Source organism: Anser cygnoides, chromosome 27 (assembly GCF_040182565.1).
Source record: "Anser cygnoides isolate HZ-2024a breed goose chromosome 27, Taihu_goose_T2T_genome, whole genome shotgun sequence".
Lineage (NCBI taxonomy): Eukaryota > Metazoa > Chordata > Aves > Anseriformes > Anatidae > Anser > Anser cygnoides.
Window position 1 is genome coordinate 686,664 of NC_089899.1, and position 25,345 is coordinate 712,008.

General features: G+C 63.9%; 3 protein-coding genes across 5 annotated transcripts; 2 read left to right on the plus strand and 1 right to left on the minus strand.

Annotated features, from left to right (window-relative positions):
* The first annotated feature begins 368 nt into the window (after positions 1–368).
* Positions 369–20,013, plus strand: ARHGAP45 (Rho GTPase activating protein 45). 3 transcript variants are annotated; one of them, XM_066983893.1, is made up of 24 exons: positions 369–507; positions 940–1,176; positions 3,049–3,379; positions 5,026–5,169; positions 6,392–6,476; positions 6,860–6,932; positions 7,247–7,319; positions 8,059–8,196; positions 8,668–8,732; positions 8,948–9,058; positions 9,532–9,612; positions 10,196–10,375; positions 10,546–10,683; positions 10,883–11,073; positions 11,178–11,335; positions 11,744–11,821; positions 12,228–12,329; positions 12,714–12,877; positions 13,412–13,600; positions 13,974–14,111; positions 15,338–15,579; positions 15,712–15,973; positions 16,746–16,848; positions 17,299–20,013. In XM_066983893.1, exons 2-24 carry the CDS (start codon positions 1,087–1,089, stop codon positions 17,646–17,648), a joined length of 3,486 nt encoding a protein of 1,161 aa, XP_066839994.1. In that variant the 5' UTR covers positions 369–507; positions 940–1,086; the 3' UTR covers positions 17,649–20,013. The 3 variants fall into 3 exon arrangements, with proteins under 3 accessions (XP_066839994.1, XP_066839993.1, XP_047907926.2); XM_066983892.1 differs by lacking the exon at positions 369–507 and having other exon boundaries at positions 582–1,176; XM_048051969.2 differs by lacking the exons at positions 369–507; positions 940–1,176 and adding an exon at positions 1,561–1,954.
* A 434-nt stretch (positions 20,014–20,447) lies between these two features.
* On the minus strand, positions 20,448–23,282 carry POLR2E (RNA polymerase II, I and III subunit E). The gene is made up of 8 exons (XM_066983948.1): positions 23,125–23,282; positions 22,537–22,711; positions 22,330–22,445; positions 21,864–21,944; positions 21,592–21,650; positions 21,326–21,404; positions 20,822–20,902; positions 20,448–20,741 (listed from the first exon to the last, which is right to left on the minus strand). The coding sequence occupies exons 1-7, from the start codon at positions 23,179–23,181 to the stop codon at positions 20,837–20,839; spliced, it is 633 nt and encodes a 210-aa protein (XP_066840049.1). The 5' UTR covers positions 23,182–23,282; the 3' UTR covers positions 20,448–20,741; positions 20,822–20,836.
* A 149-nt stretch (positions 23,283–23,431) lies between these two features.
* On the plus strand, positions 23,432–25,106 carry GPX4 (glutathione peroxidase 4). The gene is made up of 7 exons (XM_066983641.1): positions 23,432–23,512; positions 23,679–23,897; positions 24,148–24,225; positions 24,332–24,483; positions 24,589–24,613; positions 24,855–24,914; positions 25,074–25,106. Exons 1-7 carry the CDS (start codon positions 23,432–23,434, stop codon positions 25,104–25,106), a joined length of 648 nt encoding a protein of 215 aa, XP_066839742.1.
* Positions 25,107–25,345: the final 239 nt, after the last annotated feature.

Below are 25,345 nucleotides of genomic sequence, written 5' to 3' on the forward strand. Positions count from 1 at the left end.
CCGCGCTTGGAGCCGTACACGCGCGGGCACCCCCGCGGGCTGGGGCGCGCCCCCCCCAGCCGCGCACACGCGTGTGCGCCCCCTTACACGTGCGCGCCCCGGGGCGCGCCGCCGAGCCACGGGCGCGGACCCGCGCGCGCAGCCACGGCCACGCGTCCCCCCCCCCCTCCCCACGCCCCCCTCCCACGCCCCCGACCCCCGGTGGCCGTCGCCCGGCCCCGTCCCGTCCCGTCCCGTCCCGGGGCGCTCCCCGCGCCGCCGCCGGCAGATGGCACAGCAGAGGCGGCCCCGGCCCCCGGCCCGCCCCGCGCGGGGGTCCTGGGGGGGCTCCGGCATCCCGACCCCCGCCGAGCCGCCCGGAGCCCGGCGTGCGGGGCCCGGGAGCCGTCCCCGAGCAGCCCGGCGGGCACCGGGCTGGGGAAGGGTCCGTGCCGGCCGGGCCCCCCGCGCCCCCGCCCCGCGCCCTGCCCGCCGCCCCCGGCCCGATCCCTGCTTGCCCCGCGGAAGGTGAACGAGCGGCTTCACGGATGGGCTGTGCCGGGGGGGGGGGGACACGGCGGGGGGCGCACACAGGCCGGGGGGGCTGGGGCGGGGGTCCCGGGGGGACAGCTGGAGCTGGGCTGGGCTGAGCCGGGGAGGCCAAGCAGGGAGCATCCCACGGGAGGGCGCCCGGAGCCCCCTGCTCGCCCCGGTGCCCCCAGCCCCGTGCAGCGGGACCCGACCGCCCCACGGCTCTGACGCCCCACGGCCCCGGTCCGGGGGGGCTCTGCCCTCCCTGAGCCCCTCCGCACCGCCGTGGGGTGCAGCGCGGCAAAACCCCTCGGAGATCCCCCCGGCAGCGCGGACACCGAGCCCCGGGCGGCACCGAGGGGGTGGCCAGGATCCCCCTTCCTCCCTGCCTCGCGCCCTCGCTGCACATTTGGCTTTTTCCTGTTTCAGGTTCGCCTGCAGAGCCGATGAGGAAATAAGGCGGCGTCACACGCGCCGTCCTGACAGTTGGCTCCAGCGAATGTGGCCGGCGGGGTAGCGGCGGGGTAGCAGCGGGGCTGGCAGCGAGGCACCCCGAGGTGCCCCCCCCGGGCAGCGATGTTCTCCCGGAAGAAGCGCGAGCTGATGAAGACCCCCTCCATCTCCAAGAAGAGCCGGGCGGGGAGCCCCATCCCGCAGACCCTGCCGGTGAGCGCTGGGGGCCACGGGGACAGAGGGGTGGTACGGCCGGAGGGACACGAGGAGGAGGAGGAGGAGGGAGCTGAGGAAGGACCCGCTGGGCCTGGCTGGGGGGATTTTGCCCCAGATGAAGGGGACGGAGCAGTGGCCGAAGGGCCTGACGTGGGGAGGGTGGGCGAATGGGGCTGGGGTGCAGCGGCAGAAAGCTGGGGGGGCCCGGCGGTGGTGGCTGTGACCGTGGGTCTGTGTGGGCAGAGGGACCCCCAGACTGCCCGGGGGGCAGCAGCAGGAGCGGGGGGACGCGGGGCTTGGGCAGCGCCTCGGCCCTGCCATGTATTTATTTACTCAGCAGCAGCCCAAAGGCGCTGAGGGGGGGGCGAGAGGAAGCGCCTCGCCTCCGCGGGGCAGCGGGGCGGCCGGGGTTCCTCCGCGCCCGTGGCACTGCCCGCCCCGCGCCTGCGCTGCGCCCCAGCCCGCGGGACATGCCTCTCGGGGCCGGTGAGACGAGGCCACCGGGCCCCCGGAGCCCGCCCGCAGCTCCTTAGCGAGGGGGCCCTGTCCCCGCGCCCACCCCTGTCCCCACGCTGCCGCTCACCCCCCAGAGAGGGGCCTATGGGTGGGCGCAGCCTGCGGGCGCTGGGGCCGGCCGGACGCAGGGATGCTCGGCCGGGCGGCCGGGAAACACAGCTACAGCCCCTACGCGGCCGGGCTCCGCAGGACGGGTAAAGGCAGCTCGCCCAAGGGCTCCCTGGACTCGCTGCCCCGCACGCCCGGCGTGCGGCTGACGGTACGGGGATGGCGGGGGGAGACCGGGCTCTCGGGGACGGGGGCATGGGGACGGGTCTGCAGCGGCCCCGCTGAGGGCAGAGCGCCCGGCGTGGCCGAGGTCTGCAGCAGCCTCGTGCTCCGGGGCCAGTCCCGGTAGGAAGGCGCCCGCCGCGTCCGCCCCGTCTGCACCAAACCCGGCTTCCGGGCCCCGAGAGGCAGCGCCCGGCTGGGGATGCTGGGACCCAGCGCACTCGTGTCACAGCCGGGGGGTTCTTGGGGGCTGGGGGGGCGAGGACAGCCGTGGGACCCCTCCCCAGGCAGTGAGGGCCCCTGGGGGTGGGGGGCTCCCGCTGTGCCCAGCCCCGGGGCGGACGGAGGGTGCTGGTGCCAGGTTCTCCCTCCCACAGTTTCACCCCCCAAAACGGGGGCTCCCTCTGACCGCCACATTTCGGCAGCGTCAGTGGCCTCGGAGGTGGCACCTTCCCCTTCCCCATCCCCATCCCCGGCGGGACAAGGGACGTGCCAGACCTGGGGATGGGACGGGCTCAAAAAGAGGAAGGGATGCGTGGGGCCGGATCCTGCTGTCGTTTGGCTGCGTCAGGGCCCTCCCCGGGGATGGGGGCCTCCCGTGTTGTGGGTGCTGATGGGGACGGGGCAGCGTCACCCACGCAGTTGTTGTGTGCCCCCGGGACAGGCCTGGAAACAACAAAACCAGGGCCCTGGGGGCCAGTGGGGGACAAGGGGCGAGGGGGGTGGGGGGGGTGGGGGGGGGGCCAAGCTGGCTGCTGGCTTCAGAGCCGATGGTTGCTGGTGGAACACCCGTACCCGGCGGTTAACCTGCAGGGAGCTGGGGGGGGTTAAGGCAATGCTAGCTCAGGGGATGCCCGTGATGCTCATCCCGCCCCCCCCAGGCCCATCAGCAGTGCCGGGGGCTCTCACAGGGCGGGGGGGTGCAGCCCGGCCCCTCCAGCCCTGCCAGCACCAGCCCCCCGGCCAGCACCCCGTCCCTCCGTGCTGGTGGGGCTGGGGGAGCTGCCCCGTCCCTCCCCAAGCTGGGGTCCCAGCCGTGTCCCCCCCCCCCCCCGGGGCTGACCCTGGGCCGTGCTCCCGCAGGACCTGTCCCGGAAGGATTGCCTGGAGGCGCCCGGCTCCAGCCTGGGGGATCTGCCCCCCGCCAGCTCCAAGCTCAGCAGCAGCCCCAGTGCCGTGGGCACCCTCAAGCGCCCCACCAGCCTCAGCCGCCATGCCAGCGCCGCCGGCTTCCCCCTCACCGCCGGGGCCCCCCGGGCCATGCCCAAGGGCCACAAGACCCCCACATCCTACAGCCCCATGGAGGGCGGGGAGGGCCCCTTCATCGACGTGGAGGACATCTCCCAGCTGCTGACGGACGTGGCGCGCTTCGCGGATGCCCTGGAGAACCTGCGGGATGTGGTGCTGCGAGACGGTGGGTGCCGGGGGGGGGCAGGCTGTGGGCAGCGAGGCTGGGGCACTGCAGACACCCCCCCCCACGCCACCTCCTGCACAGCCACACGGCTCTGCATCGCCCCATGGCACGGGGCTGCGGGGCACCAGGGACGAGGGATCCGGCGTGGGCAGGTCCAGGAGCACCCCGAGCTCAGGGGCAGGCCCAGATCCGTGGGTGGGGGTCTGTGCCCTGGCCGGGAGGGGGCCGGGACCCCGGGGGCCGCGCAGAGCCAGGCGGGCAGCCGGTGGCGGGTGGCTGCCGGGAGCTCGGAGCCAGGATAACGCGGCTTCCTGCCTGCGAGCTATTTTCATCCGCCCGCTTTCCTGTTTACACAGCAGCGGTGCCAGCTGCCTGCCAGGGCCCCCAGACCCCGCGGGGCACCGGGCACGGCCCTGGACCCCCGGCCCTGCCTCACTGGGGCAGCCGTCGGGATGGGGGCGATGCCCTGGGGCGGGCGCAGGGCCGGGTGGGATGCGGGGCCGGGGGCTGTGGGCGTCCTGGCTCCCAGGAGGCAAAGGAAGCGGCAGCGATCTGGTCTTCCCCGCAGCGAGGTGGGGCTGCCGGGGATCACATGGTGCCCTGTTTTCAGCGCTGTCTTCGCAAATATGTTGACGCATCCCCGTTTGTCATGGAAAACGTGGCACTGCCTCACCCCGGCGGCCGGATCCGCAGCTGGGCTGGCGCGGAAAGCGCCCGGGGCTCTGCGTGGCCCGGGGGTGGCAGGATGGCAGTGCAGGAACGATGCCTCCGGGTCCTGCGAAGATGTAGGCACTGCAGGGCAGGGAGGAGATGGCTCCGAGCTCACCTGCGGCCATCCCGTCACCGGTCCCCCTCGGGGTCAGCGGTCACCGCTGCCCCCAGTTCGCTCCTGGCCGAGCTGTCCCACTGGCACAGCCGGGACGGTGCCGTCCCCAAGGCAGCACAGGGGGAGAGGCCGGGGCTGGTGCACGGGGACATCCTCAGGGGCACGGCGTGGGGAGGTGGCCGTGGTGTTGGGATGCAGCCGTGATTTGGAGAAGCAGAGGAAACTCCTTCCTCAGCTGGTGCAGGGAGGGGAGGGTTTGCCCAGCTGGGCAGCGGGTGCCAGGCTGCCCTCCTCCAGTGCATCCTTAATGCGTCTTTATGGGATGCTCACCACCGCCTTAACTGGCTGTCCGCACCCTACCCCGAGCCCTGTGGGCTGGACCCTGCCTCCCCCAGCCCTGGGTGGGCGGCTGGAGCCCCCCCGAGGGGCTGCAGTCCTGGGGCCGGACCCCCGGGACGCGGCCAGCCCGGCTGGACACGGAGCAGGGCAGCAGGGCAGACCTGCTGCGTCCCTCCTGGCGGCCGGCGGGAAGGAAAGGGCGGAAATGAGGAGGAAATTCCCAAAACGCTTTCAAGGGAAAAATTCACTGCTGAGGAATAAATGCCTAAAAGGCAGGGCTGCCCCCGGCCCGGCCCTGACCTGGGCGGGGGGACGGGAGCGGGAGGCGGCGGTGCCCATCCTGGGGTCACCGAAGGCAGGGGATGGGGAGCACGATGCCGGTGGCCCTGCCCGCAGCGTGGCTGGCAGGGGATGGGAGAGGGGCACCAGGGCTGGGGGGCAGCAGGGGGGGCAATGCTTCAACCCCCCCCCTCTCTTGCAGACCCCAAGGAGTCCCAGCGGCCGCAGGCCCACGAGTGCCTGGGCGAAGCCCTGCGCGTCCTGCGGCAGGTCATCAACAAGTACCCGCTGCTCAACACCCTGGAGACCCTGACGGCGGCGGGGACGCTCATCTCCAAAGTGAAGGGTGAGCCGAGGGGGCTGCGGGCCCCGTCCCCTTCCCTCCTGCCCTGTGCGGGGAAGGGGGGGACCTGGGGAGCCCATCTGGGGGCTGCCGCACAGATGGGGCAGAGGGCAAAGGCATCAACAGCCAGGAGCCAGCCCCACGCCTGGTCTGCGGCACCCTCCCGCCTGCCCCACAGCGGGGTCTGCTCCTGCCCCGTGCCCCCCGCCCAGGGCAGGGCTGCCTGGTCTCGGTGTTTGTGTTCTGAGGGCGATGCAGTGCCAGAAATGAGAGCCCAGATCCCTGCCTGGGGGCTTCCAAGCACGGCCGTAGGAAACACGCTGAAACGCCCGGCTCCTGTCCTGCGCCGCCCCTCGCAGCACCCCCGGTTTGTGGGGGGGGGTCCGCGGAGCCCGGATCCCAGCTGGGGCAGAGCAGTTAGAGCCGCGGCGGGGAGGGGGGCGGCTGCGCTAACCGCAGGCAGAGCACAACACTCACAACACTTTGCGTCACCGCTGCGTTTCCTGGACACCGAGCGGTAACCACGAGGGGACAGGAAGCCTCGTCGCGGCTGGAAGGAGCTCTGCCGTGGGGCCGGCCCCACGTGGGGCTGCGGGGCCCCGAGGTGGAGCGGGGTCCGGCACCGAGGGCTGCGGGGATGGCGGCCGGGATGGGGCAGGTCCGGGTCCGGGTCCTCACCCAGCAGCGGAGGCACCACGAGCGTCCCTCGGCCCCGGCGCCTGCAGGGCACGGTCAGAGCTGGTGCTGCCGCCGGTTCCTCTTTCACCTGGGTGGGAGGAAGCCTCCGCACCTCGGGGCAGGGGGGTCTTGATCAGGCCACGCCGGCGGCGAGGCAGGTTCACGGTCAGCAGCGCCTTTTTGGCAGCCCTGGGTGATGGAGTAAATAAAAGACGAGCCAGGCGATGCTGGCAGGGAAGCCCAGCCCGAGAGCGGCGAGCGGTGGGGAAGCAGCGACACGGAGCGCTGTGCTGCACAACGTCCGTGCCCTGTGGGGATGGCCCTGGCCCCCCGCTGCTCCCCCAGCCCTCCCCAGCTGCGGGCTGTGTGCTGAGCACCCCCACACACAGTGCATTTGCTGGGGCACGCTGGAGATTGATCCCCAAATCTCCAGGAGCAGCGAGCCCCCGACCCTGTGGGCAGGATGCCCCCAGTCCTCCCCCACCTGGGACTGGGACAGGCGCTGGTGGTGACGGTGACAGGGCTCCTGCCTTTCCCCCACGTCCAGGCTTCCATTACGAATCCAACAATGAGACGGACAAGCGGGAGTTCGAGAAGGCCGTGGAGACCATCGCAGTGTCCTTCAGCAGCACGTAAGGGCTTTTGGCCAGGGGTCCCACAGAGCAGGACCCCCCGGAGCCCACCGCCCCCTGCCAGAGCCCAGCCCTGTCCCCGTCCCCTCGCACACGCACGGCCCCCACGTGGCAGCTGGGGACCAGCGGGACCCTGCTGGGAGCACGGATGGACGGCGTGCGTGCACGGGCACCCGCTCCTCCTGCCACCCACACCAGGGCCCAGGAGGGACCCCAAAGCCAGCTCCAGCCCCTGGCCCACCCTCTCCTCCTCCACCTGCACCCCCAAGACCACAGCAAACACCGCAGCTCCCACTGCCTTGGTCCAACCTGTCCCCAGACACGAACGGGGTCGCTGCTCGTCCTTCCTGTTGCTGACCCCGGTTGTGTTCCTCTTCTCACAGCGTGTCCGAGTTCCTCATGGGGGAGGTGGACAGCAGCACCATCCTCTCCATCCCACCCAGCGACCAGAACCAGGTGAGTGCTGCTGCTCCCCGTGCGTGGATCTCACTGTGCCGGGGTCTCAGCCCCAGCTGGGGAAGGAGCACAGCCCCTGACCCAGGGATCCAGCTCGCCCCCGTGCATGCACGCAGCACCGGATTTCTCCAGGGATGTTCCCAGCAGCTCGTGGCTTTCCTGTAGGGCCGCAGGCTGCGCGCTGCAGACTTCAAGCAGTAGCAGAACAGCTCCAGCAGCTCGGGGTTGCTGCCTCCCCTCCATCCGCTGCCCCTCTGGCTACTGCCCTTCCTCTTATGTGATGATGAATTCCTTTTCTTTCCCAATTTCTCAAGTCTATGGAGAGCCTCTACACCGGGATCTCTGGAGGAGTCGTCATGCCTGCGGGCATGGAGAGCTATGACACAGGTGAGCGGGAGCGCGGTGGCAGGTTCGGGGTGGCAGGGCACCCTGCTGAGCAGAGAGGACTGGGCGTCCTCCCATCGCCACCGCGGTTCTCAGCCACACGCAGCCCCTCGGCTGCACCAAAGCAGTCAGAAGGGCGAGACGGACCCCGTGCTGGGTGAGGTGGACACCGTGCTGGAGTCCAGCCGCATCCTACGCAGGGCTGGGGCTCGCATTTCTGGCAGTGCTGCTCCTGGAGACGGTGCTGGCAGGGCGCAGGCTCGCTCCCCGCCTGCTCTAACCCCGCACAGCCGCTGCCACCAGCACGGCAGGAGCGCACAACCCAGCTGCTCTTCCTGGCAGCGAGCAGAACGTGAAAAACCTCATTACGGGCACGAAAACGGCTTTGAAGCACAACTGGGTGCTGGCAGCCCGGGTTGTCTCAGGAAGGCATTTCCTGGGCTGAGCAGCCTCTGAAGGCACAGCTGAGAAGCTGCTGCTGGTGGCCCCGGTGCCTGCAGGACAGCGGCACGTTTCGGTATGATGCCGGCACAGATAACGGCAGGCGCAGCAGGGAGGAGTTTGCACTGAAAGCTTGAGAAGGCTGAGGCAGGCAATGGGTCAGGAAACCTTGCAGGAGCGAGCGAGGCGGCTCTGCTCGGGTGCTGGGGTTTTCCCAGCTCTTCTGGTGGTCCTGGAAACTCGTGAGCAGCAGCAGCACGGTTCAGTGTCGCTCCCCTTTCCTCTCGTCCCCACGTCACAGTCCGTCCGGCTGCGGAAGAAGTGGACGTCATGCTGCAGCGCTGCGAGGGAGGCGTGGATGCTGCCCTCCAGTACGCCAAAAACATCTCCAAGTACATGAAGGACCTCATCGGGTACCTGGAGAAACGGACCACGCTGGGTGAGACGGGATGGGTGGCGGGTGGGATCGCCGCAGCGGGGCTCAGCGCCCCGGGGCAGCATCGGGACAGGTCCCTGACCTCTAAGGTCGCACACACGAGGCTGAGGGAGCCAGAGCTTCTGGACCTTGATCTGGAAATGGGTTTACACTGGGTAGTTGGGGGCTGCCTCCTGCTCCAAGAAGCTGGGGCGTGCAGGTTGCTCCAGGAGCTGCTGATGGCGTGGTGTGTGTGGTCAGGAACGAGCCACTTTTCCCCTTTGGGAAGGGGATCTGCCTACACCGCCGTGTCTGCAGGTGAACCGAGTCCGTGCAGATGCAAAGACTGATTGCTGGGGAAGGAGAGGGCTGCAGACACTGCGAGGACAAAAAGAACTTAATTCCTGAAGTCCTTGATTTATGTTTGAAAGGACCCCACTCAGCAGGGAAACCCTTGTGTTTCACCTCTTTTCACTTGCAACCTTTTCCTTCCAGAAATGGAGTTTGCCAAAGGGCTTCAGAAGATGGCAAACAGCTGCAAGCAAACCATCACGCAGGAGGTAAGTCCACGTTCAGGCCTCCCCCGGCCTCCCTCCAAGCAGTCTCTCGGCAGCCTGCACCACGCTCTCTCGGTCCAGCCCAGGGCTTTTTCCAGCAGCTGGCAGCAAGCCGAGCCGCCCGCTATTCCTCCTCCAAACGCCGCACCAGGGGACGCGTCTCTTTGCTTCGCGCTGCGGTGATGAGGCTCAGGGCTGTGCATTTTCTCCTTTCTCAGACAAGCATGCCTTTCCTGTCCATCTACTTGCTGGCCCTGGAGCAGGATATGGAGTACGGGACGTCGGTTCTGCAGACTGTCAACACCCTGCAGCACCAGACCTTCCTCCAGGTGAGGGGACGAGGCGGCGCAGCTCTTAGCCAGTCGCCTGCTCCTCCCAGGGGTTAGGTACCAGGTCTAGGGGAAAGTCCCCAGGTTCAGCAAAACCCAAGGGCACCTCCTTGTTGTCCTCCACCTCTGTTGAGGCCTCTCTGCGACTGAGCAGCCCCTGTCTGCACAGACCAAGCCTCGCTGAGCTCCCAGGGACAGCCGCTCTCTGGGGCTGCCCGCCGGGGAGAGGCGATGTCCCGCTGCGCCCTGCCACAGCACAGGGTGGCTCTTGCTTAGGAACTGGACCTGGCACTTCCCAGGCTGCAGTTTTCCATCCACGACACAAACCCTCCCTGTAACCGAGCCCAGGGGTGCTATCGGGGACGATCAGCACCCCCGCAGGAGGCTGCCCCTTGCAAAGCCTCTAGCCAGGGGAAGCACAGCGAGCGTTTAGCTCAGCCAGCCGCGCCGTTTGTTTCTCCCTCCTGATTCAGCCACTGACAGTGAGACGCCTCGAGCACGAGAAGCGGAGGAAGGAGATCAAGGAGCAGTGGCACCGGGCACAGCGGAAACTGGTGAGGAACGCAGGCGCGCAGCCCAGGCTGGGTTTGTGCTCCCCAGGTCCAAGGTATTCCCATGGGACGTGTCCGCGAGGATTTGGGACTCCTTACCTGTCCCGAGAGTGGCTGCTTTGTGCCAGGGAGCCTCTTCCCAGGCCTGGGGGACGCTGCAGGGGTTCCCAGGGGTCTCCCTGCAACGCAGGAGCTGGAGGAGACACTGCTGTGCCGCGCAGCCCCTCTGCTTGTACAGAGCAAGGGATGGAAGAGAGCTTTGGGCAGCCAGATCTCTGCCTGTTTCCCTATAGAGGCTCTTCCTTTATTATTAACCACTGCGTATAATCATAGCATCACAGCATGGCTGGGCTGGAAGGAACATTAAAGATCCTCTAGTTCCACCCCCCAGCGTCTTAGGGCTGAAAGTCCTCTCCTTCCACGCGTCTTCCACAAGTGGAGCTCGTTGGTGTCGGTCACAAGCCCAGGCTGTGGCCACGCGCACGAATCTCTCTGGGCAGCTGGGAGAGGCTGTGGGAGGTAACCGGGAGGCAACGATCCGCTCGCAGAGCTCAGTCCTCACCCTGGGTCGCTCTTTCCTTGGCAGCAAGATGCAGAGGTCAACCTGCGCAAGGCCAAGCAGATATACATGCAGCGCAGCGAGGAGCACGACAAGGCCAAGTACATGGCAGCGAAAGCGGAGGAAGAGCAGCAGAGCACCACCAGCGGCATCACCACCAAAGCCCTGGACAAGAAGAGGCGGCTGGAAGAGGAGGCCAAGAACAAGGTAGGAACGTGACAGCTCCGGGTGGCGGCCGAGCGCCTTGCCAGGGGCATCTCGTGCCTTGCTGTCCTAGCACAGGAGCAGCCTGGAACAACGTGGGCTGCACCGAGCCCCCCGAGGAGCAGCTCTCCTTACCTACAAGCAGTTTCATCTCCTGCTCTCCCAACTCCCAGGCAGAAGAGGCGATGGCCACCTATCGGACCTGCATCGCAGATGCCAACACCCAGAAGCAGGAGCTGGAGGACACCAAGGTGAACTCCTTGCGGCAGATCCACGAGCTGATCAAGCAAAGCGACCAGGTCATCAAGCTGGTGAGTAGGGCAGGGGGCCGTATCCTGCTCAGTTCAGACGAGGTCCAGGAGGGCACGCAGCTCCCTCGTGCCCCGAAAAGCCACGGGTCAGGGCTGCAGACCCAGCACTGCTCCGGGCTAACCGGGGGCTCCTTGTCTCTCTCTCCCCTGTGTGTCACCTCACAAAGCTCACGCCTGGTTTTCTCTACGTTATTTTCAGGCCACAATCGCCTTCTACCAGATCATGCACATGCAGACAGCTCCGCTGCCCGTCTACTTCCAGACGCTGTGCGAGAGCAGCAAGCTCTACGACCCCGGGCAGCAATACGCCTCCCACGTCAAGCAGCTGCAGCGAGGAGACGAACCCGATATCCAATACGACTTTGAGCCTTACGTGTCACACAACGCCTGGTAGGCGGGCAGGGAGGGAAGCGTCACCCTTTTGAGATGTTCACGCGTCCCTCTCCCTTGCATCCACTTGGACGTCCCCTTTTCTCCTTCCTCCCGACCACCAGGTCCCCCTTTATCCGGACGCGGAAAGGCAGCTTCAATGCCAACGACTTCTCCACGAGCAGCAGCCCCGACGGGGCCGGGCTGCCCAAGGACGGGGCCCCCTCGGAAGGGGGGGCAGGAGCCAAGGAGCAGCAGAGCGGGGCAGCAGCCGAGCGGAGAGGTGAGCCTGCGGCGGGGAGCCCCTGTGCCCCCTGTGCCCTTCCTCCTGCTCAGGGGCTTGGGGGGACTCCAAGGGCTGGCACCAGCGGGACAAGCTGGAAAGGGAAGCCTCGCAAGCTCCATTTCCTGAAGGACAAGGACACACGAGCAGATCCGTTTTGATCTGGGCTTTTTTCTGGTTCTTTTTCTTTTCTTTTGCTGTCTCCTGTCACCTGCTGGACTACGCTCCGTCTTCCCATCTCTTCTTTGCCTTGCTGAGGGTGCTCTGAGCCTCTTCACCAGCCTCTAAATAGGAAAATGAGCAGCTCCCATCAGCCATTTAAGCATCTCCCAGAGTCTAGGCTGTCCTCCTGTGGTACTCCTGAACGCAGGAAGCAATCTCAAACGGAATGTGTGTTTTCTTCTGCAGGTGGGAGGGGACACCAGGTCCATAAATCCTGGCCAACCTCCATATCTGAAACCGACAGCAGTCTGGATTCAAACACGGGTAGGTACAGCACACGGTCCAGGGCACTCAGTCTTCACCCTTCTGATAGTGTAAAAACAGAGCATCAGAGTTAGGTGGCATCTGTTCCTCCCCCCTTGTTATTTTTTAAACCTGCCTTAAAATAAGACTGCACAGTAAGCAACCACTGACCCCAGCTGCTATAGGATGGGATGTGGGACCCTGAGCCCCTGCCCTGCTGCATCCCTGCGTCCTCCCCCCTGCAAGGCGCCGGGAGGGGACGCGCTGCCCCTGCTGGCCCCGGGTTCCTCGCTTTCCCTTGAGACCTACCCAGGAGCACAAGGCACAGCGCTTCTCGCCATGGGACTCAGCCACACGCTAAGAGTGCACTCAGACGAGAAGCAGCTTTGCCAGCGGTCTCACTGGCTTGGGGGTTTTGTTTTGGCAGGTGAATTCAGCCATAAACTCCAGCGGTTGTCTTCCAACGGCACCATGTCCTCCAGCGAAGAGCTGGAGGAGAAGGACGAGAACGCCACCTCCTTTGAGCAGAGTAGGTGACGGAGCGGGAGGTGAATCGGTGCTTCTGCTGGGCGCGTGGCTCCGCACCCACACACCATAACAGTGCTGACTGCAGGTTGATTTTCCCAAAATTCGGTAGTTCTGGAGGTAAACTGAGCACTTGCTGGGAGGAGAGGTAAAATGATGGTAACCCCATGAGGAAGATGGTAGCATTTCCTTTACCAAGGGATGAGCTCTGCTCAAAGCAGCAGAACAGGAGCTGGGACCTCAGCGCGGGTTGTTTGTAACGTTGCTAAAGGACGCGTGCACCCGGGGGGTGAGGGCCCCACGACAGCGACCCTCCTGCTCCAGCCGTGCTGAACCTCGCCTCCCCAGGAGCCAGGACGTGGACGTGTTCCTCCTGTTCTGCTTGTAGGCATCAACGGGATCACCCCCGAGATGACTGCTCCGACAGGACCCTTCCGAAACGTTGGCTTATCCAAGGCTGCCCAGACCCACCGGCTGAGGAAGCTCCGGACCCCTTCCAAGTGTCGGGAGTGCAACAGCTACGTTTACTTCCAGGGAGCGGAATGTGAGGAGGTAAAGCTGGGAGAAGTGGGAAGAGAACGCAGGGGGTGGGACGGGTGGAGGACACGTCCCAGGAGCCGGGTGACCTCGGCTGGACTTGCAGTCCTATGACTCGGTCTGTCCTCAGACATGAGCCACGCGTCCCGCAGCAGGCGTGTGGGGTAACTTTTCACGCGGGTGTCGACAGATCTGCTTCAAACCCAGCCCGGAGCTCAGACACGCAGACGGTCAGAGCTGTGGGGGTAACCACAGGCAGCAGGTCCAAGTTCCGTGGAAGCGGAGCCACCAGCTTGAACTTTGGGGCAGGATTACCCTAACGCTGCTCCCCCCTGTGCCCAGGAAGGCAATTCCCTGCTGCTCTTCCTCAGTGCTAGGACTGGTTTGTGCTGTTGGGGTCGGCCCCGCTGAGGCAGCCCCGCGGTGTCTCCAAGGAAGGCGTTTCTCCTGCCTGCAGCCTGCTCAGCCCCTGGCTGCCTCTGGCTTTCGGCAGCTCCTTTCCACTCCCTGCCTCTGTCCCAGCTCCGAGCATTTCCCTCTGTTTTCCAGTGCTACCTGGCCTGCCACAAGAAGTGCCTGGAAACCTTGGCTATCCAGTGCGGGCACAAGAAGCTCCAAGGGAAGCTGCAGCTCTTTGGGCAAGACTTCATGAAGGCTTCTCAGAGCAGCTCAGACGGCATCCCCTTCATCATCAAGAAGTGCATTTCCGAGATTGAGAAGCGGGCGCTGAAAACCAAGGTGACTCACCCCTCTTCCCTCTCCTTCAGCTACGTTGGCTCAGCTGCCTCCTCTCGAAGTGAACTTCTCTCTGGGTACGAAGACTTAAGGCTCAGATGTTCCAGGTTACCAGCAGGCAGGAGGCCGGAAAGTCCCGTTATAAACCTGGCCCTGGTACTAAAAACTCTGCCCTGGGAACCCGCTTCTCGTGCCTCCCTCTCCTATGGAAGGGGAACACCAGTAAGGTCTGGGCTGGGACAGGCTCTCCCGGACCTCCTGAGAGGGATTTCCAACCCCAAAAGGACAGGATAGGAGCACGGAGCTCGCTGTCTCATGCAAAGTTGAAGAGAAACATCCCTCCTCCTCACTTCAGCTCCACTTTTGTCTTTGACAGGGCATCTACCGCGTGAACGGTGTAAAGACCCGTGTGGAGAAGCTTTGCCAGGCGTTTGAGAATGGGAAGGAGCTGGTGGAGCTGTCCCAGGCCTCCCCTCACGACATCAGCAACGTCTTGAAGCTCTACCTGAGGCAGGTGAGGTGCCCGCAGGAACTGACTCTCCAAAACCAAGCCTGGCTCCGCTGGGTCAGGGTGATCCTGCCACAAACTGGGCTTAGTAACTGCCCGCTGTGTGACGGTGCGGGGGCGAGAGGCCCCTCCTGGCTGGGAAGGGGTCGGGACGGAGATGTGTACACATGTGGAGTGGGGAGGAGAAGGCTGCCCCCGAACAGCGCTCCCGCTGCCTCTCCTCTGAGCGCCAGGCTCCTGCCCCCAGCCGAGCCGCAAGCCATCAGTGCGCGGCTCCTCGTGGTGCAGCGAGATGCCTGCCCACAGAAATACACACACAGAAGTACAAAACCCTCCCACCCCCGTGCAATTGGGGAACCAGGCAGGCAAAAGGGAAGTGACCCAGCAAAGGTCACTCCGCACGGCAGGGCCGGGGCCGAGCTCACTTCTCCCCAGCGGCTCTGCCCGCAGCCAGCCCCGGGCTCTGCCCTCCCGACATCGGCAGTACGCAAAGCTCGGCGCAGACTGCGAGAGCCACATCCTCAAAGGGGCCACCACAAGGCAGGAGGGGAGGAAGCAGCTTCTCTCTTGCTGCAGCCTCGCCACTTAACGCTCCGTGCTGCGCTTCCGGAGGGCTGGCGGCACGGTGCCAGAGCTCGGCTGCCCCTGCGCCAGCACCAGCGCCCGGCGCCGTGCTCAGCTCAAGGCTTGTCCCTGGGTTCCCTGCCCAGAGGCAGGGAGAGACAGGCTCTGAATTGCCTCTGCGGTTTCTCCGGAGAAGAGAAAGCAGAGTGCAAAGAGAGGAAGAAATGAGCACTGAACCACAATCCCATCTCTCGGTACGTTGTGGAGAAATCCACCTAAGTCGCTCTGTAAGGGTGCTGAGCTGGAGGGAAGCTGCTCTGTGGCGAAGGCAATCCATCCCCGGCAGACATCTGTTTAAGCCACCCTGAAAACATCACCAGTGCTGCAAAACCACCAACTGGTTAACGTGCTGCCTTGGGTGCTTTATGCAGAGTACAAAGCAAGAGGTTCCACCTAACCACAGCCCCGCCTGTGCTGCAGGCTGTGCTGATCGCATCTCGCCTTCTCCTCCCGGGGAACAATTCATTCCGGCCTCTCTAACAACCTCTTATCTATTGGGAAACTGCTCTGCCCTTCCCGAGCCAGGGCTTTTCGAGAGGGGGGAAAAAAGAGAAATCCTGCACCTGGAGGCAGAGGCTCTCAGGGCCCATCTCCCTCTGTTGTTGCAGCTGCCGGAGCCCATCATGCCGTTCCGCATGTACAACGAGCTGATGGGCCTGGCCAAGGAGAGCCTGCAGGGCAGCAGCGAGGCCAAAGGCAGGAGCGGGAAGGGGGGGCCCGAGCTGGTGGACAGAGGAGCCGACACGGACAAGGTGGTGGTGACCCTGGTGCTGAAGCTGAAGGAGCTGCTGAAGGAGCTTCCCTGGGAGAACATGGCCACGCTCCAGTACCTCCTGCAGCACCTGAGGAGGTGAGAAGGGCCGGGCCAGGGCCGGGCGCCCCCCTTTTATCCCCAGGGTGGGAAGGGGCAGGGAAAGGAAGGCACAGCCACCCTGCAGGACATGCCATGCTCACTCTCACGAGCTCCTCTCCCTCCTCCCAGGATCGTGGAGGTGGAACAGGACAACAAGATGACCTCGAGCAACCTGGGCATCGTCTTTGGGCCAACACTGATGCGCCCGAGGCCCACGGACGCCACCATTTCCTTGTCCTCGCTGGTTGACTATCCCCACCAAGCCCGCATCATCGAGGCGCTCATCATCTTCTATTCGACCATCTTCGAGAACAAGGAGGCCCCGCTGCTGGCCGACGCCAGCAAATACGCCGCAGACACCAAGGAGGAGACGGCCAGCAGCCCCAGCCCGGTACGAGTCCCAGGGGAAGGGAGCACGCGTGGGGGGCCTATAGAGGCAGCCTGCTTGTGCTCACAACCCGACAGCTTTCTGAGGACTTGCCCACACAGGGAAGGAGACCTGAATACCTTCCTGGCACCTTCCCGTGAGAAGGTTTTGCTGCTGCTTAGCTTGCTCCCTTTTGGAAGCTGTGCCTTTGCAGTTCAAAGCAGCCGCTAAGCTTTTAACTCACCAGCATAAATCACAGCAGCTTCTCCCTGTAGGCAGGCATAAAGTGATAGCAGCTGAGGAGGGGAGGGAGGACAGAGCTGAAGATTGGGGAAGCGAAGATCACCCAGCCTCACACACATGGCCCCCAAAACCCAGCAGGATATGAGGGGAAGGAAAGGGAGCCCAGGCGAGCGCCCGTCTCGTGGCTGGGGAGGAAGCTTCCCCCTGCCCGGCTCCAGACCATGCTCCTGCAGCCCTGCCACCAGGCGGGCACAACGCTGCTCGTGCTCTGCCATGTGTCAGTGACCTTCCCCATCCCTGCTGGGCCACCCCAGGGTGCAGGGCTGGCCAACACAGTTGGCTCTCTGATGAAACTTACCGTGCTTCGTCACTTCCCCGCGTGCATCCCCACGCCGCTTGTGATTTTCTGTCCCAAAAGAACCGTCTCAGTCAGGCGGGGAGGGGGAGGACGGAGCCTACCTGCCTTTACACAAGGACAAGAAGTTATTTTGGTGAGATCTCTGGAAGGAGGGAGTTCTCCTCCTTGTGCCCTAACTGCTGTCCCTCCCCCCAGGACGATGCAGGCTCGCAGCCCGCAGCGCCGCACAGCTCCGTGCCCTACCTAGCGCTGCCTTTGGAGAAGGAGAGTTTGGATTACAGCACAGACTCGTTCGGAGGTAAGTGAAGGGCACTTGGTGGCTCCTCCCCAGGGGGGCACGGGTCTCTGGGGAGGGTCTGAAGGGCTCCAGGGGACTTTGCCCTCCCAGGATGCCAGCTCCATGCTCGAGCACAGCCGGAAGCCTCCACCTGATGGCTACAGCCCCCTCTCATTGCCAGTAGCTGTTGACATGGCCCTCGGCCACGGGGTCCTTCACCCGCACATTTTGTTCACTGAATTCACCTTAGCAAAGGGGTCAAGGACAGAGGGAGGGCCAGAAGGTAACCACGCCATCCACTCAAGTGGATCCCAAATGAAAAAATTCCACCCAGAATGCCCAAATCCACCTTCACAGGAGGGCAGAGCCCAGTTCCACCAGTAGCACCGAGCCTGTCCCCTGCCCCAAACGCTGTGGGTTTGCTGGGCCCCGGTGCCGGGGGGGTGACACGCGGCTCCCTGCGTCCCTCAGGGTCCGGCAACCGCTCTGTTGACTCCGACTCGGAGCTGGAGGACAACGGGGAGCCTCCAGCGGGCAGCGGCCCCAGAACGCAGCTAACGAAGCAGGAAAGCGAGACGAGCACAGACGAGGCTCAGTTCTGCGATGACGCGAGCGAGGGACAGCGCAGCCGGACCTGCAGCACGGGGCAGTCGGACACGGAGGGCTCGGCGCCGCGCTGCCGCAGCCCCCCGGGAGAGGAGCAGAGCGACCTCGAGGAGTACCCCGAGAGCAGCCTCGAGCCTGCCCAGGCGGACTGCGACACAACCTCGATGCCTGCCGCTGCCCCGGCCGTCGGCTGCCAGGCCCCGGCCCAGCCGTGAGCGGCGGCCCCGGCCCGCCTGAGCTCCTAGCAGGGAAACGCGGGCACCGGGGAGGGCACGGGGCGAAGGCCCGCAGCCACCCTGGGTCAGCCTGCAGCACACGAAGCTGTGGGGCAGAGGGGTGGGAGGGAGAGCACGCGGCCGCGGGCCTGCTCAGGAGGGTTTGGTGTGCCAGCTGCAGGCGAGTCCCTGCCGCCTCCTGACTGAAGCTTTCACACAAACCCCGAGCCCCCCCCCCGGCTCCCAGCAGGGAAAATCCGTCCGCTTCGCCTCAGCTGCTGGGAGCCACGGGGCAGAGCCCCTGCCGGGTCCGGCCTCTGTTCATGACGCACGTTTCTTCGAACGGAGCTGAAGCGCGGGGACCTTTCGCTTCTTTCAGACCGGGGAGAAACCCCGGCCTTCACCGTGCCACTCCACAGGCTTTAAGTTTTGCCGCCGGTCCTTAATCCTACGGCTCTTCTGCGGAAATAGAGACGCAAGGCTCCAGCTGAGCTCATCCTCCCTGCCGGCAGCAGCTCAGGAGGAGAAGAGGCTGCTGGCAGGAGACGCAGGACAGAGCTCCCCGAGGAGCTGGGGGAGAAGGGCTCCACGGCCCCAAGTGCTGCGGGTGCAGCAGCAAGGCCTGAAGCCGGCAGCCGGACCAGACGCCTCCCGGCACTGCTTGCAGTCAGGATAACACCACCAAGGAGCGCGGGGCTCCACGGAGGCTGCTGAAAGCCCCCTGTGGCACCCACACAGAGCAGGCATCAGGGCCACGCTGCTCGCTGAGGCTGGGCAGGGTACAGGCGTTGTTTACAACCGACTGTACCGGGTGTCCGCAGCCCAGCTACGCATTTACTGCCTCAGCACTTCCACGCAACGCAGGACTGAAATAGCAGCGTGCCCTTCCTGGCTCTGCTGGCAAGGTTTGCAGTGCTGCTTGTATTTATGGGCATTCTTCTACTTTGCAGGAGCCGTGCAAAGAGCAACCCCCAGGCTGAGCAAGCTCAGGGGACTGGCTTTCTCAGCTGCACTCTGTGTGATCTCAGGGTTTTTTTCTGGTAGACATTTGGTCTCCAAAACCTCAGCTGTGGCAGCAACAAAAAGCTGCTGCAGGTCACCAAGGGGCAGATGCTTCCCCACAGGATTGCCATCGCCTGAACCAACTTATAGCCCCTGCCAGTATATGAGGCTTTTTTTTTTTATTTTTAAAAAAGATAACCCTTCAACATGAATCTGCTACCTCTGCTGGCAACAGAACTTAAGAGGGTTGAACAAGACCAGCCAAAGTTGTTGTTTTTTTTTTTTTTTTAAAGCTATGAGACTTTTCTGCACTGAAGCCTAGAAAAACAAGTAGATTTTAAGCTTAGAAAGAGCCGAAAGCTGCTTCCTTCTCCTGCCCTGCTTGTACCTGGACCTGGACTGTGCTCCTGCCGTCACTGCCAAGTGCCCCCGGACCCTTGCCCTGAGAGGGCCCGAGATCAGCAGAGCTCAAGAGCTCCCTGCCAGGCACAGATGCACAGGGGCTGGCACACACGAGACAACTCTCAGTCCACGGTTCCTAAGAAATTGCACAAATCCAAAGCAGTTCTCTAATGATCAGCCAGACCCTTCCTCTGTGAAATGCTGAGTACCAACTCATCTCTTGTGCTGCCTACTCACCTGTCAGGCCTCGCCTCTGCAGGTTCGCGTGGATGTTCTCGAGACAGGACAGCGAGGGGGAAGGCAGACAGATTTCCAGCCAAGGAAGCCAAGCGGGAGCGGTGTCCCAGCTGAAGATACACTGAACGGTGTTTGGAAGGGTTATGCACACCTCATTACTGTAGAATTGGGCGATCGAACAGACATTTGATCCCTTAAGAGGATCAGTCTCCAACACAGTAGAAAGAGCCTGGGCTTTCCAATTGCCAGAGCTCTCCTAGACTAATTGGAAAAGCATCTCAGCACAGTAGGGAAAAGGTACACAAAACCAAAGTTAAATTTTACAGCTAAAAGGTTTGTAACTGAGCCAAAGAAGAGCTTAGAGCTATTTGTGAGACGATCTGCTGCATAGCTCTTCAACAAGACAGCTGGATTTTTCCAGCAGGTCATTTTCATGGTAGCAAGGGAAATTTCTTGCTATCAGAACTGCTACCACGGGCGGTACCACGTGTGTGTGCGAGGATGGATGACGGGTGAGTGCGAGTGAGGGAAGGGACAAAAGCTATGCTTGAGCTTCACAAGGTAACAGGCACCCTTCTGTTTGTACATAAGTTCAGCGTGAAAAGAGAAGTGTTGAAAAGTGTTTGTTGTGACGTGCCTGTACTGCTGTATGAAACTACCTTTTGTGTTTTGCTGTGTTCAGGTTGACCTGCTTCCAGAAAGAATAAAATTCATGTGTTCCAAACCATGTCTGTCCTGGAGATCAAAGTCTTCCAGGATCGTATGCCCATGGCTGCAGGGGCCTAAGCACTGTAATGAAGTACTAAGAGTAGTTCCAGCAAGTAAAATGAAATTTAAACACCCTCAGGAGACCTGGAACAAATTAAAAATTAAAGTAATTGGGGTAGGGATAAGCAACTCTCCTTTGCAATATTTGAATACCACAGTCTCAAGACAGAGGTCAGAGGCTAGAACAGATCACAACAAGGTAAGTCTGAACCGCCGTGTCAGAACTGCACGGGACAGCCAGATGGATCAGAGCTCTGCAGGATGAGCTCCTGGCTCAGCCGCGAGGAGCTCAGGGTTCTAGCAGCAATATATTCCAAACAGAATGAAAATTACAGGAACTTGTAAAGGCCGTAAGGCTTTGATACTGGAAAAGACAAAGAAACACAGTAATAGTGAAGAGCAGTAAGAGTACAAACCTTTATTAAAAATAAGATCCTATAAAACATAATAGGAAAGCAAAGGCCCTTTTCCACTCACTTCCTCCCTGCACACTTCAGTTGCTTCAAGTTACTTTTCATGGCATGAGTCCTTTATGAAGGATGAGGAGTTACAGCAAAATCTACGCTGGAAAACAAGGATCTGGGCCAAGAAAAACAACTGCATCTGTGAGAAGACAGACACTTCAGAGCATTTGTAAGTTGCCAGGGGTGGGGAGATCAGAGCTGTCACAGGACCCTTCCGCACCTGGAAGAAAGAGAATTTGGGATGTTGATCAGCTCACACCTCCCCGAGCAGACCACTCAAGGCCGAGTGCTCCACCTTACCTCGAGAGCTCCGCATCACTGCACCAGCCTGTAGGTGATGTAGCGGCCCGCGGTCTCACTGGGTCTTATGATCTTCACTACCTGGAAGGCCGGCAGAAGGAACTCGTGAGGGAGGGAAGCTGGTGGCAACTTTCCCCTGCCTGACACACGCGCGTGCACTCACACCCAGAAGGGACACAAAGCCACAGCACTCGGCAGCCACTGGGACAGCCGGTGCTGAGCTCCCTCCCTGCAGCTGGGGCGCAGCAGACAGGGGGTGGCAGAGTTTGGGGTTGGTGTCACAGCTGCTGGCTGTTGGCAGCTGGTTCCACAGGCAGCCAGGACTGTCCCCAGCGCTATCTGCTGGCCAGAAGCCTGCTTGGCTTACACATCCCAAACGAACCCATAACAGCTTTTATATTTGAATGAGACCCTTCTTGTCTCTAGAGTTCTGAAGTACCGTGCTACCACGGCCCCCTGCCCTGCCCATGGGGCACTGCAGCCTGTTACCACTCTCTTTCTTACCTGACCTCGCTTTATCCCGAAGTACCGGGCCACAGGATCCCCAGCCTGTATCCTTGGGAGCTGGTTCTCCCTCAGCTTACTGCACAGAGTCAAGGAGAAGCTCCACCAGCACAACAAGCACGTGGCCCAGGTGCCCCTTTGTTCTGAGGCCAGGCACAGCTACCAGAAGAAAGCAATAAACTGTCACAGGCAGATGTTTTCATTTGCGGCCCAAAGCAAGCATGCATCACACCCAGACAGGAAGGGAAGGAACAAACAAAGGATACTATCTGGCCAGCAGCTCGGTTACTTCTTCTTTTGTCATGACGACATGCTCTGGGACCAACTGTAAACAACAGAAGAGAGAGAGATTGCAAGACCAGAAATTCTGAGACAGCAGTTGTCTCCTCACAGTGGCGGGACAAGCAATGTGCAGGGAAGGAAGAGAACTACAGAGCCCGGCCTTCCAACCAAGGGGAGGTCTCTCAGAGCAGCCTGAGCCGCAGCTCAGCATGAGACCGACCGTCCCACTCGTGCTCTGCTGCCCAGCACCGCTCACCTCGTGTTCCGTGATGTTGATCAAAAGCTCCTGCTGCAGGAACTGCTCCAGGATGTACTTGGGAGCCATATCCACGAGGGACTGAGGAGGAAGAAACAAGTCAGGCCGCACACTGCTCTAGGACAACCCCACCTGTGTTTGGACCAGCCATCTGCGAGCGTGGTATCGCTGTCCTTGTGCTCGCACGGGTATGGTTACACATACAGAGAGCAAACAGAGCTCTTGGTATCTCCGTTTCTCTCCCCAGCCCCTCGACTACTCATGGTCTGCCATTTATTCTGCAGCCAGAACCCGCTGTTCTATTTAAAGACCCCAAGAGCCTGCGTTAAGGTACGACGGCCTTCTGTGAAAGATTTTCTCTGGGTGAAAATTCGAGGTTTCTGTCAACCTAAAGCAATGCTGAGAAACAGAAACAAAGCACCCCCGGCTCGCGACAGCCGAGCCGCCAGGAGTGCCGCCTCGGTACCTGCTTGGCCGAGGGCGTCATGCCCTGCTGCACCACGATCAGCGCCCTGGTGATGTTCTCCTCCTGCATGCGCTGGCAGTACATCTTGATCGTCTTGATGCCGACCTTGGGCTCCTCTGCGGACGAGACGGACCCGGGGGCTACAAACCCAGCCCCGGGGCTACGAACCCGGCCCCCCCCTCCCCCCGGCCCGGCCCCGCGGCGCACCGGGGAAGAAGACGAACATCTGGTCCGTGGGGTCGTCGTTGTGCGCCACCAGCACCGTGAGGTCGGTGCGGCGCGGGCGGCCCTCGCTGGGCTTGTCGCCGAACTGCGCCTTGAACTCCTCCAGCGTCTGGTCCAGCTCGTCCTGCGTCACCAGGTAGCCGCGGTCGTGGCACAGCTGCGGGGGCGGCGGCGGGGTGAGGCGGTGGGACACGACACGACACGGCCCGGCCCCGAGGCCCCGAGGCCCCGAGGCCCCGAGGCCCCGAGGCCCCGAGGCCCCGAGGCCCCGAGGCCCCGAGGCCCCGAGGCCCCGAGGCCCCCAGGCCCCCAGGCCCCGAGGCCCCGAGGCCCCGAGGCCCCGAGGCCCCCCCCAGGCCCCCAGGCCCCCAGGCCCCGAGGCCCCGAGGCCCCCAGGCCCCCAGGCCCCCAGGCCCCCAGGCCCCCAGGCCCCCAGGCCCCCAGGCCCCCAGGCCCCCAGGCCCCCAGGCCCCCAGGCCCCCAGGCCCCCAGGCCCCCAGGCCCCAGGCCCCCAGGCCCCCAGGCCCCCAGGCCCCCAGGCCCCCAGGCCCCCAGGCCCCCAGGCCCCACCTGCATGATGGTTTTGCGGATCTTCCACAGCCGGTACGTCTCCTCCTCGTCGTCCATGCTGCCGCCGAGGCCCCCGGGCTGCCCCCGGCGACAGGCGGGGCTGCCCCGCAGCGGGGGCCTCGGCTGCGGGGAGAGGGGGGTGCTGGGAGTTGTAGTCCGCCCGCTCGACGCCCCGCCCCTCCGCCGTGCCATCTCGTTGTTCTATTGGTCAGCCTCGCTGTCCGTCAGGCGGCCGGCCCCGCCCCCCCACCCCGCGGGCGCTGAGTGGCGGAGAGGCGGCGGGGGGCGGGGCCGGGGGCGGGGCGCCATGGGCTGGGGCTGGGGCTGGGGCTGGGGCCGGGCGCTGCGGCGCGGGGCGGCGGCGGCGGCGGGAGCGGGACGGAGCATGGTGAGGGGGGGGCACGGCCTGGGCCCGGCGGGGGGCGCGGGGCGTGGGGCGGGGGGAGAACGGGGCCCAACGGGACCCAGCGGGACCCAGCGGGACCCAGCGGGACCCAGCGGGGCCCAGCGGGGCCCAACGGGGCCGGCGGCTGACGCGTGCCGCGGCCCCGCAGTGCGCCCAGGCGGACGACTGGCGCTCGGCCAAGGCCATCTACGACTTCCACGCCCGGGACATCGACGGCAACGATGTGGCCTTGGAGAAGTACAGGTACGGCGGCCTCCCCCCGGGCGGCCTCAACGCCCCCTGGGGCAGCCTCAGCCCCCCCCAGGCGGCCTCCCCCAGGGGCAGCCTCACCCCCACAGGCAGCCTCCGACCCCCCCCCCCCCCTCCGGTCAGCCTCAACCCTGGCAGCCTCCCCCCGGGGCAGCCTCAACCCCCCCCCAGGCGGCCTCCAGCCCCGGTCAGCCTCCCCCCGGGGCAGCCTCACCCCCACAGGCAGCCTCCCTCCTCCCCCGTCCCCCCCTGCCCCAGTCAGCCTCCCCCCGTCCCACGCCGCCTCTCCGCCGTCCCCCAGGGGCTACGTGTGCATCATCACCAACGTAGCCTCCAAATGAGGGAAAACCGCCGTGAACTACACTCAGCTGGTCGACCTGCACGCCCGCTACGCTGAGAGGGGTTTACGCATCCTGGGCTTTCCCTGCAACCAGTTCGGGAAGCAGGTACGTGGGGAGGGGGCGCGGCGTCCTCCTGACCTTGGGGCCGCGAGGTTTGTGCTTGGAGTCGCCCGCTTCACCGAGGGCTTCGCTTTTTGTTTTGCTTCCTCAGGAGCCCGGGGACAACGCACAGATTAAGGCGTTTGCTGAGAACTACGGGGTGAAGTTCGACATGTTCAGCAAGATCGATGTGAATGGGGACGACGCCCACCCCCTGTGGAAGTGGATGAAGGAGCAGCCCAAGGGAAGAGGCACCCTGGGCAAGTGAGTGCGGGGAGGGCGCTGCAGAAAGCGGCCGGCCCCGTAGCGAGGGGGCCTGGCTGCAGCGGGGAAGGTTTTTGTGTCTCACCCCTGTTTTTTCTCTCCTAGTGCCATAAAGTGGAACTTCACTAAGGTAGGATTGCGCTGCCTTCTCCTGGACCACACGGGGGTCACATCCTTACCCGTGGGGGTGGTGAGGAGCACTCGGAGCGCTGCAGGGAGCGGGGTCCTTGTGGCCCGGCCCTGCTCTGGGATGTGTGGGAGTGCCCCGAGGGCACAGATCCCCGCTGCACGGCCGCTCTGCCATCCCCCACGGCTGCAGTGCCTGGGTCAGGGCCAGGCTCACCCGTGTGGGCGCTGCTTTGCTTCCACAGTTCCTCATCAACCGGGAGGGCCAAGTGGTGAAGAGATACAGCCCTATGGAGGATCCCTACGTAAGTGCTGCCCACGTGGTCGCTGTTTGGGCTTTGCCTGCCCCGTGGCATCAGGGAAAGCGGGCGCCCGGCACACGGGTTCCAGGCAGGGCGCAGGGGGCTTCTGGCGTGTTCTCGGGGCAACGGTGCTCTCGCTGTGATGCTCCTTCTTTCTTACAGGTCATCGAGAAGGACCTGCCCTCCTACCTCTAGACCTGCTCCTCTCGCCTGCGCTGTCTCATGTGCCCAGCACTGACCCTCCTGCTCCCTGGGGACTCTTCTCACCCAGCACAAATGATGGTCTGTCTTCAAGCCAGCTTGCTGGTGAGGCAGACCTGAAGATTTGGCGTGCACCTGCTGGAAGAAGGCTTCGCAGGGGCAGTGGCCTCTGCTGGGCAGCCCGTTCCTGTAGGCACAAAACAGCACCTGATGTTCCCTTGCAATAAATGTAC

Coding starts and splice junctions, on each gene's coding strand:
- ARHGAP45 (XM_048051969.2), top strand. CDS start 1,826: ATGCTCGGCCGGGCGGCCGGGAAACACAGCTACAGCCCCTACGCGGCC. Junction 9,059..9,531: donor AGCACCAGACCTTCCTCCAG/GTGAGGGGACGA, acceptor CTCCTGATTCAG/CCACTGACAGTGAGACGCCT. Junction 11,074..11,177: donor TACGTGTCACACAACGCCTG/GTAGGCGGGCAG, acceptor CCCGACCACCAG/GTCCCCCTTTATCCGGACGC.
- POLR2E (XM_066983948.1), bottom strand. CDS start 23,181: ATGGACGACGAGGAGGAGACGTACCGGCTGTGGAAGATCCGCAAAACC. Junction 22,712..23,124: donor TCCGCAAAACCATCATGCAG/GTGGGGCCTGGG, acceptor CCGCCCCCGCAG/CTGTGCCACGACCGCGGCTA. Junction 21,651..21,863: donor TCAACATCACGGAACACGAG/GTGAGCGGTGCT, acceptor TGTTGTTTACAG/TTGGTCCCAGAGCATGTCGT.
- GPX4 (XM_066983641.1), top strand. CDS start 23,432: ATGGGCTGGGGCTGGGGCTGGGGCTGGGGCCGGGCGCTGCGGCGCGGG. Junction 23,513..23,678: donor CGGGAGCGGGACGGAGCATG/GTGAGGGGGGGG, acceptor GCGGCCCCGCAG/TGCGCCCAGGCGGACGACTG. Junction 24,915..25,073: donor GCCCTATGGAGGATCCCTAC/GTAAGTGCTGCC, acceptor TCTTTCTTACAG/GTCATCGAGAAGGACCTGCC.